The following is an 11,035-nucleotide window of genomic DNA, read 5'->3' as shown; positions in this document are numbered from 1 at the left end:
GGGGGGGGGGGGGGAAAGAAGATATCCCGAGCCCTAACAGACACCTGCTGAATGCCTGGGAATCGCAAAAATATCGAGAATGCCAGGCAGTTACGAAGGCCGTCTAGACAGGAGAAGCAGAAAAGAATAATCCTTGAAGAACTCAAGAAAAAGCCCTCCCAAAAAAAAGATCCTCCTATAGAAGCGCAAATAACACCCTAGTCCTCGGGCACCGAATGCCCGCTTCGGCTCCGCACCGGATCTCCTGGCGCCGCGAAAATCACGGCACCGTCGTTCAGGCACCGGGCTCACGGGAAATAGGCCCTCGAACCTGCTACCCCCGCGCTAAACAGCCCCGAAAGGAGCACCCGGCCGCACAAAGCCGGCCCGCTGGCCGTGCTCAGGGACCTCGCAACTCCGGCCCAGCGGTCCGTACGAGTCGATCCCTGCCCAGCTCCGCGCCCAAGAATAGGCGTACGATCGCTCGATGGTCCATCCACCCCCCAGACCTCATCGTCGCCAGGGACCGTCAATCGCCTTAACAGGAGCCGTCTGCCAACCTCCGGCACGCCAAGAGCGGTTGTAAAACAAAGCAACCTAACCGAGTGACACCGCCACCCAGAATTCCCGCCGGCACCGATCAAGACCCGCACCGATCCGATCCCGACGCGCACGGGTCTACTGCACAGCGAAGGTGTCCCCGTTGCGCCGGTCCTGAACTCCCCGGCACGGTCCGGCTCCAGCCACTGTTACCGCACGGGACTCGAAAGGAGTCTTCCCCTCTGGGGCCATCCGATGTGCCAATCCAGGTTCACCTCCGCACGAGCTGTGGCAGGTCCCGTCTCAGATCAGCCGCGGTTGCCACCGGCACCCAATCTCCGACCGAGAGCGTCTTCGCACATCATGCAACGTGGACCCATTACCACTCACGCTCTGCTCCACCAATGGCCTCATCGTCGCCAAGGCTCTTCTCGTCACGCGGTGACAAAGTAGTACGGAACTCTGAAAGACCTGCTCCCCCTTCCCCGAAGAGAACAGCAGAAGCATGTCCCAGCACTGGGCTCGGAACCCCCGGGGTACAATCAATGCCCAGGCACAGAAAGTTCCCCCACAGATCGCCGTCCAGAGCAACAGGCTCCAGAGCAACCGCTCACGCCCTCCCCCATCCTCTATCTATATATCTCGTCCCATCCCCCGACTGCTTGAACTCCCCCAGGATCAGAAGCATAGCCCATCAGAGTCCCCACCTAGACCACGCTCCTTGCCAGGTCCTCCTCGCCCGCTACCCAATAGGACGGTGGCGCCGACGACATCCACATCAGCCCCCCCGCGTGGACCTCCAGGCTCACACAGGGTGGGAGGGAGCTCCAGGTGCGTGCACAAATTAGAACATCCAGGCTGAGGAGGCTCCGAATCAGAGAACTCGTCGTGCGAGCATATTCTCGGCGATGCCCCATTTCGGTCCCCTGTCCCTCAAAAGGACTATCCAAAGCCAATCCAACCACGCGCAGTCCCGGCTCCGTCCGCCGCTGCCCGGGGAACGTAATACATGCCCATCGAAGGCGATGATATATAGCCCTCCACCCGGCAATCGTCGTCAAATCGGAAAAGGAAATGCCAGACAAGAATCCTCCGCCCCAAGTCTAAACGGAGGCCGAGACTATGGACCATCGTGGACCAGCAAAAGGTCGATTCACAGGAGCACCGCAGGCGGGTCTCCAAATCAGCCAAGCTCTGCTAGAACCGCACCCACCAACACTGGCCGCTGATAAATTAAGGAGCGCATCCCACGAAGACGCCGCAGATTCGCCGCCTCCTTGACAAGGGAAAAAGGTCGAACACACTCTTCCTTCAGGAGCTTGGCGCAGCAGACTTGCCGCCAAGAACTGCTGGCCTCCGAGTCACATCCCCGCACTCTCTGGCTTCAGTCTCTGCCATTCCTCCGGAACCCAACATACACCAGAACCCGTCCGTTGACGGCTAGGGCCTGTTAGCATAAAAGACTGACACCTCGCTCAAACCTCAAAGACATATTATTAGCGCGCACCCTGCGGATCGCAACGCCGGTCACCACAGACCAATCAGCCTCAACAAAATCAGGCCTACCCCACCCACAAGCAAGAACGTGCCAGGCGCACGAAAACAGGAAGGCAGGCGCAGACAACGAGTAACCAGGGGCCAAGACGAAAGTCCCCCAAAGCCCCACGGCCGAAGCCCTCGTTGAAGTGCGCCCGAAGCATGTACCAGTTCCTTCAGACCCACTCCTCCTCTGCCAACGCTTCGTTCTCCCTCCCGGCGTGTGCCAGATACTCAGACCTGGGCTGCGGGGGTCTCCCACGCTGACGCTTGATCCCACTCAGTTGCTTCACCCCGCCCTCCACCCCCCTCCCTCGTACCCTCTCAGGACCCCACTCCACAAGCACATTCCTCCTCCAGGAGTACGGAAACTCCTCGACAAAGCCATAGAGGAGGTTCCAGAGAACGAGACAGTCAGGGGTCACTACTTCCATACTTCGATCCCAGCAAGGAGGTCTCAAACCCACCTGACCTACGCAGGCTCAAAAAATACCTACTCAAGTGAAGTTCCGCATGGTTCCTGGGGACCATTACCATCCCGACCCGAGACGTACTCGCCCTCAGACATGCAGACGCATTCATAGAGCCATCTCCCCCCATCCAGGTACTATCGCTCGTGTACGACAGCCAATCAGCACAACACGTGTCCCTCCATCGGCCTCCGACGGCCCTTAGTCACTCAAAGCATCGCCGCATCGTGCCTTACTACCGCTAGCCGGGCACCTGTCCCTACCAACACACGGCTAGCCGGGACTAAGGACCATGAGTCTCACACGCCAATCAGTCGCCGCGTTCCGGACAGCCTGCAATGCCAAATGCAGAGACGCAACTCATCCCAGGGCCAGTTAGGCGCGGTCAGGACCCAACCATAGCAGCCGTCCCATTGCACGGTCCAAGAGACCGCCACACCAGTACGCAGCAGACTACCCATAAGACGCACGGCCGACATGGCCACACGCCCCTCGTTACGCGCACGCTCACTCCGCCTCCACCCTTACAGTCCGCTCATCCCGCAGCACGTCCGCCAAGGCCGTAGACACGATTTATAACGATCCCAAGACCCTCGCTCTCTCTCCAGTGGTGGCTGGATCAGGCCGCATGTGGCAGCTTCCAGCCATCTCCGCAGCCCTCCGCCCTGATGACGACGCGTCGGACTTGGAGATGGGACTCACCATAGACCACCATGCGGCCAGGTCGCTGGCCACCCCATCCCGAACCGCCCTCTGCATATCAACGTGCGACGAATGAGCAGCCGGCTGCTGCCAGCTTCCACGCAAATCAGGCCGCGATGTCGTTTTATCGCACAACACAACAAGCGATAGCTATGGAACAACAGGGCGGAACGAATCTTCTCTTCGTTTCGGAGCCCATATTGTGGGACTTTTGCATAGCCATCACGCCGGTTACCTATCGCCTTCCTTTCCCAGGGCTTGAGACCCGGCGGACACTCAGCGGTCTCGCTCCCACGAGTGAGCCCTTCGCGTCCAGGACGTCACCCTAACGCTTTCCGAAGGGGGGCAATCCCACATGGACCTCTTCATCCGCAGAACAAAATGCCACAATAGTTTGCTCCCAAGTCGCGAGCCGCGCGGTGGCAGACGCCCTTCTGAATTACTGGGTAGACACAACCTCTCCTATGCCCCATCCGTCCCTGACACCAAATCCTCGAAGGCAACAGAGACAGGGCCCAGCTGATTCTGATCGCTCCGCATGGCACCGCGCAGCATGTTTCCCTCTGCTGCGACCTGTTGGTACGACCCGCCCCTGCCCTTAGTGGATCGATCACCAAGACCACGCCGCTTGCACCCGGAACTCCAGTCGCTGCAGCCTCACGGCTCCTACGCGGGCTGACTAGCCGAGTACATTGCTCTCCCCAGTGAGGCAGTACTTCTGAATTAGAACCGTCACAAAGACACAAATGTAAGCCCAAATGGAAACCGTACGGCTGTGCGCAGAGAGCCTTGCCACCACCAATGTCCAATCCTACATCCCAGATACCTTTGGTCGCATCAAAGCAGCAAGCCTGGCGTTACCCTGCTCTGGCACAGCCGGCTACTCCACTCCACCAGACACGGCCCCCCTCTCTCTCACACGCCGAGGGTGATAGATCCTGAAGCTGACGTCTACCCCCAGTCGCCACCACCCTCTTGGCTCAACCTGTGTGTCACGTTTATTGTCCCCCCCGTTGAGCCCGCGGCTAACGTGTCCCCCTCTACTTGTCTGGAAGACACAGTCACCTAGTGGCCATCATTATCTAGCGCGAGTCAGAGCTGCACCCCTCATCGTGGGACCCCCCTAACGGTCCAATCGACAAAGTACAACAGGCCGCACGCCCATTTCTTCAAAGTTGTCTCGGCCTTTCATGTCAATAACACGACAATCAACCACATTTCTTCCGAAACCTCATCGCCGCAGGACAACTACCCTGAACGTCTAAGCGCTCGCCTATAAGAGCAGACCAAACACATCCGTAAATCACCCAACCTTGTCGCCGTAGCTGAGCGTAGTTAAGGTTGCCAGTCTCCTCGCAGAGACTCCTCGTGGGACCGTCGTATACACGGTTACGACCTGCCGCTCCTATCGGCCATGTAACTGACGCACCTACTAGAGCCTAGGCATCAATCAACCAGCGTTCTGCGCGGTACCGCCATCTAGAACAGCGCCGATAAACTCTATCCTCTGAGTAGGGGATAGAGTGGACTTCTCTGCGTTGAGCATCAGGCCTAGACTCGAGAAAAGGCGGCTGACCATGCGGACGTGCGCGAGGACTCGGTCCTCTGAGGGTCCCCGGATAAGCCAGTCGTCGAGGTAGGGGAACACATGCACACGACTGCGATGAAGAAAGGCAACGACTACGGCCATGCATTTGGTAAACACTCTCGGGGCTGTCGAGAGGCCAAATGGGAGGACCGTGAATTGACAGTGCTGGCCACCGACAATGAAGTGAAGGAACCTCCGATGAGGTGGGAGGAAATATGTGTCCTGCATGTCGAGGGCGGCGTACTAGTCTCCGGAATCCAGGGATGGAATAATGGTCCCCAAGGAAACCATGCGGAACTTCAACTTGACCAGGTATTTGTTGAGCTCGCGTAGGTCGAGGATGGGTCTGAGACCTCCCTTGGCCTTGGGGATCAGGAAGTAACGAGAGTAGAACCCCCTGCCCTTCTCGTTCTCTGGAACCTTCTCTATGGCCCCTTTGTCGAGGAGCGTTCGCACCTCCTGGAGGAGGATCTGCTCGTGAGAGGGGTCCCTGAAGAGGGATGAGGGAGGGGGGCAGGAGGGCGGGTACGAAGCAAACTGTAGGTGGTATCCAAGCCGCAGCGTGCGGAGGACCCAGCAGTCCGAAGTAAGCTGGCACCACGCTGAGAGGAAGAACGAAAGATGGTTGGAGAAGGGAGGAGATGGATCCGTGGAAGGAACTGGTACAGCGCCCTCGGGCGCACCTTCAAAAGGAGGGCTTCGGCCCAGAGGAAGGCTTGGAGGGACCTTGGCTTTGGCCCCCCTGGTTACCCGATTGTCTGCGCCTGCCGTTTCTATTTCGCTGCCTGGCAAAGTCCTGCCTTTGCCTGGGTTGGGAGTAAGGCCTGTGCTGCTGCTGAGGCCTAAATGGTCTACGCTGGGTTACCGGCGTATGCATCCCTAAGGCACGCATAATGACCCTATTATCTTTGAGGCTTTGCAGCTGAGGGTCAGTCTTGTCCAAAAACAGGCCCTAGCCCTCAAACGGAAGGTCCTGGATGGTATATTGGAGTTCCGGAGGAAGGCCAGAGACCTGAAGCCAGGAGATGCGGCGCATAGTGACTCCGGAGGCCAGAGTTCTGGCGGCCGAGTCTGCTGCGTCCAAAGCCGCCTGTAGGGAAGTGCGTTGCTTGCAACCTTTTTTCCCCTCGTCAAGAAGAGACGCGAACTCCTGACGAGCGTTCTTGCGGTGAGGAGCTCCTTAAACTTATCAAGCCGGCCGCCCAGAGTGTTGTACGATAGTACGTGGGCTGGGCAGAGACTTCTGCTGTTGGAGGCTCCGCAGCTGCAGGGCTCCTCGGAATAAACCTTTGGCACGCAGGTTCCATTACGCCTCGCTCCTTAGACTTGGGGGCCGAGCTTGTTGTCCATGGCGTTCCCTCTCATTCCACAGAGTGACGACGACGGAATGGGGGCGGGTGGACATATAAGTATCATAGTCTTCGACACGCGCATTGGTATTTACGCTCCACACCCGAGCAGCGGGGGGGGAACGGAAGCCACGTGACTGCCAATGAGTGGTGGATTTAGCTTTGGATGGTCCTGTATGCAAGTGGGGGCCCCAGGGGGGGGGAAGACCAACCGCCCCCCCAGTGGGGCGCGTCCCTCGACACTGCGGAAGTATGCTCGATGACGAGTTCCTCGATTTCGGGACCTCCTCAGCCTTGGATGTTCATATTTTGCGTCCACGCGCCTGAGGAGATCCTGGTGGCCCTGAGGTTTTAGTGGGGGGATGTGGATGTCTCCCCACCACGCCTCAATCTGCGAGGACGATTGAGGATGGAACCGGAGGGAGCGGGTTGGGGCGGCTCTTGTACTGGAGCACTTGGTTCTGACTCTGGTGGGAGCTCAGCATCCGAGGATTGAGACGACCGCTCTTCCTACGGGATGAGAGGGCGTGAAGAAGTAGCCTCCGGAAGCCCGTGTGCTCTGAGACAGTACGACCGTGGGGGAATTTGCTTGAGGGCCCTGGCCTGATGATATGCCCAGGGGTCCTCAGAAGCCCCATCTGCTGCGAGACCATTGCTCCTGCTGCCCTCGGAAATAGGGCGGTGGTCTTTCAGGTTTAGGTACACACTGTTCAACCCCGATAAGAGAAGAGCCTTGGGAGAGGGCATGGTGGAGCCGAGCGGGAGTGGTATGGTTCCCGCACTGCAGAGAGAGAAGACCTCCTCGCGCTGCCGGAGGATCGGTGCCGTAGCTCCTACAGTGCCAGAGAATCAGAGACCAGGGACCTGCACCAGTCAGTGCGGGAGGTCGACCGGGATCATGGCCGTACGATGAAAGGGAACGAACTCCTCGAGTCCGGTGCCGGGTAACGGTGGCTGAGAGCCGATAGTGCCGAGGAGAATCCAGAGAGAACCGGCGTTGAAGACGCCTGCGCGCAAAGAGCGGTGCTGGAGGACTCGCGAGTGGGCATGGGCGGAGCGAAGACCCCCTCGGGATCGAATCAGTGCCGAGAGCTTGCCTGTGCCAGAAGCCGGGCGAGTCAGGGAACGGTGCTTGCATCGGTTGATTAGGCTTGCCCTTTGATTGTAGAAACCCGCACGGGCGTGTGCCGGGGGTTGGGGCAGCACAGGTACGTTAAAGCGATGAACAGGAGTCCCTGGCCACTCGCCTACCCCAGATCTGGCGGGGGAGCTGGGAGGGATCAGACTCGAGACCGTTGAGGCCCGAGTCGACGAATCCCTAGCACAGAGCCAACAAACGGCCGCGTTCGCCGACCGGTGCTTCCTTTGGGCTGTTACGCACGGAAGTGGATAGAGACGTATTCCGAGTGCCCTCTGTCCCGTGAGCCAAAGGTGCCGGAGAAAAGTCGGTACTGTGGCCGTTTTACAGCGGACAGCCAGATGAATCCAGGTGCGGAGCAGAGCAGGCACTCGTTGCCGAGGACCGCAAGCGGTTAAGTGACCGTCTTCATCAGGGCGTCTCTGCAGCGCTGGTAATCAGCTCACTTCATTGTCCTCGGTCTGAAGGCCTTAATGCACATGCACGGAGCCCTTCTCGGATATGTTGCCGTTCCCCCAGGCACTTTCAAGCCATGGCGTCGTGGGGATCAGTGTTGGGGGTGGGTATCGGCTCTTTTTTCAGTCGGCACGTTTGAACCCGGCGAACAGTCATGAGCCTGCGCGGGCCGGGAGAGGGCTAGCGCCCGATACCGCTAGTATTACACTAGAACTTAACTACACTTATACTTATATACTTAAACTATAATTTAAAACTAAACTAGAACTATTTAATGATGAACGAAGAGAAGCTAGGACGTTGGAGCAGTTATGCCGCGCTCCACGTTCCATGACGACACGCGGGTAAGAGGAACTGAGGAGGCGCGGGCCGGCAGGGGTATATATTACCCGCCATGGCGGCGCCACTCTAGGGGGCGACCTGCCGGCTCGCTGGAGTTGCTAGGGTAAAAGTCTTCAGACGAACGTGCACGCGCGGCGCGTACACCTACTGGAACGGATATGAGCAATCACTCGAAGAAGAAATGATTTTTTTTATTAAGGGCACCATAGGCCACATAACTACGTTTTCTTTAGTCAGGCTGAGAAGAAAATAGAGAGCTTTGTTTTTAAGCCTGGTTACTGTTTAAGATGCTGAGCCTTTTTTCCTGTTAAATCATGTGCTAAGCTCAAAAGATGATACACTATGTGTTGTAGGGCAGAGAGTGCACTCTGCTGGACAAATAATGCTAATGCAAAAAGTTTCTCTAGGAATATACAAGTTAAAAGCTATGAAATCCTCCCCAGTAAAGTGCAGAAGTTCTTTTATATGGAACCACGAAAACATGCGGATAGAGGAAGTTGTAGGTCCATAAGTCAGTCATTTTACTTCAGAGCAGAGACCCTCACTTTAACTGTTAGAAGGGGCATTGCAATTGAAATGTGACATCACTAGAATGTGACCTACCTTGTTTCTGTCTTCTCCTCTTATCACTCTGATCAAGAATTGCTACCTGTCTTGATTTTCAAAAGAGAATCCTGATTTTGAGGATGCCTGGCATTGCAAGCAAGGTTTCAAGGACAAAGACAGCATCCCAAGACCCATTGAAGATGACACAGGGTACGTCTACACAACAAAAAAAATACCCATGGCAGTAAGACTCAGAGCCCAAGTCAACTGACTCAGGCTCGCAGGGCTACTGCTGGAACCCAAATGTCTACATTGCTACTTTTAGCCTCACAGCATGAGCTCTGCAAGCCCACCACACTTGACCTGGGCTCTGAGACTCTGTGTAGACATACTCATAATGTCATGACACAGGGATGCAATGATCAGGCTAGAGGACAAACATTAAAGACAATAAGAACACTTATACACAGAGCCTTTCATTGGAGGAGTTCAAAACACTTTTACTGCCTCACAACACTCCTCTGAGACACTGAAGCATTATTATCCCCATTGTATAGATGGGGAAACCGAGGCACAGAGTAGTTGTGTGTCTTGCCCAAGGTGACATGGTGACACCTAAAGTAAGGACCAAATAAGGAAAATAAAAGGGCACATTAAGTGGGTTTGGAACAAGGTGGGTGCAGGGGATGAGGAGATTATTTAGAGACATACTGACCTGTACACTGTTTAGGTTAACAGGAAAGGTTGAAAAAAATAATACAGGTAAAAAACTAAAGCTTACTTGGTGGAAGAGGCTCGTCAATAGTTGGATAGTGATGGTGGTCGGGCCTCAGGGAAGGAAGCTGGCTGACTGGCTGAGAATTATGGAGTAAAGGACAATCACCTATGGACAAGATATTCAAGATATTCATATTCATTCACTGTTTTGGCAAAAAGTGGTTTAAAATGCACTACTGTAAAACAAGTGACTAAAAGAACTAAAAAACCTAAAAATCCCAACAAAAACAACAACAACAACAAAAAAAAACAGGGCAGGCAGCCATGTGGTGTATCAGCTGCTATGGCTTATTCATATATCCAGGCACTGTTTTAATAATAACTTATATGGCAAAGAATTATTAAAATAATGCAGACAACGGATCAGATCTTGGGCTTGAGAACATACTAAGAAATGATGGGCTAGATTCTGGACTCATTTACTCTAGATTTACACCAGTGTAAGTGAGGAGACTGAGGATTGATGTCTGAGAAGTACTTCATAAATACTATCAAGTGCAAGCTTTTGGGAGTTCCTGCAGGAGCTTGGCAGGACCATACAAAATCCCAGCTCCAACCTTGGATTCACTCGATCTAAATGCTGAGAGCTGCTTTCTTTGTTATTACAAAAGCCTCCTTTAGAGCAAATCCACAAGAGTGTATGTGAAGTCGTGTGGCAGGATTTTGCAGTCCCTGCAATGCAGAAGGCCTGCATCTGCCGTACTTTTAAAGTCATGGAAACTAGAATGTAAACAGTTCAAAATTCAAACTGTCAGGTTTGAGTGGAAGGTGGGGAGAGTGAGAGAAAGATCAAAAACATAGGAGAGAGGTGGGGTGAGAAGAGCAAAAGATAAGAAGACACAGGAAAGAAGGAACCTGAGATAAAGAGGGGGAGAGACCTGAAATAAAGAAAGAGAAGAGGCTCAGAGATACTGTAGATGGGGCAGAGAAAGATTTTTTGAACACTATATTGAATTAAATATGTACCTATATACAGACACCCAAATGAAAACTACATATTTCCATCCTGGTGTCCTGGTGATGTGAATAAATTACTCAGCATTTTTGATGTCACTAGAATCCCTTCAGGAACTACAACCTTATTGTGGAGAGGCCACATTATTCCTTATGTTAGAACTGAATGTGAGCACTTGGAACCCATACTTTTGCACTTCACGGGTTCTAGAATTCAGAGAATATTTGCCCCAGTCCTTTCTTAAAATCTTGCAGATTCAGAATTATATCCTGTATGCCACTGCCAGTCACTTTTACAAGCTGTGTGACAATAGTTTTCCTACTGAAACCTTCAACTCTAGACAACATACATCATTTACAGCATGTATAAAACAGATTCAGTTAAAATCCAAGGTAAGCTTAGAAACAAAGTGATCTTTAATGTTTGTGATATTGCCAGAAAATTACACCACTGTATTGAAAAAAAGAAAAATGGGCTAGAACCGCATAAATAAGCTCACCTCAGTGTATGTTGACTGGTTTAGCCACCTTTCATGTCTAAATCTTACCACTCTTTAAAAACGAGCTGTATCTTGCCATCAAAGCACACATTTTTTTAAAAGTCATCTAAAATATTTTCCCCCTTAAACTGCCAGTATGTACAACAGAATAAACATTA

At 53.8% G+C, this 11,035-nt stretch overlaps 1 protein-coding gene across 1 annotated transcript in view; it reads right to left on the bottom strand.

Annotated features, from left to right (window-relative positions):
- The window catches only part of HECW1 (HECT, C2 and WW domain containing E3 ubiquitin protein ligase 1), a 395,944-nt gene that overhangs the window by 102,684 nt on the left and 282,225 nt on the right, over positions 1-11,035 (bottom strand). Inside the window, exon 11 of the mRNA XM_075062598.1 lies at positions 9,428-9,529. Within this exon, the coding sequence (XP_074918699.1) occupies positions 9,428-9,529 (102 nt within the window). The remainder of the gene's footprint in view (positions 1-9,427; positions 9,530-11,035) is intronic.

The sequence above is a fragment of the Chelonoidis abingdonii genome, chromosome 2 (genome assembly GCF_003597395.2).
Source record: "Chelonoidis abingdonii isolate Lonesome George chromosome 2, CheloAbing_2.0, whole genome shotgun sequence".
NCBI lineage: Eukaryota > Metazoa > Chordata > Testudines > Testudinidae > Chelonoidis > Chelonoidis abingdonii.
Note: the sequence above shows the minus strand (reverse complement) of the source record. Positions and strands in the feature narration are given on the sequence as shown.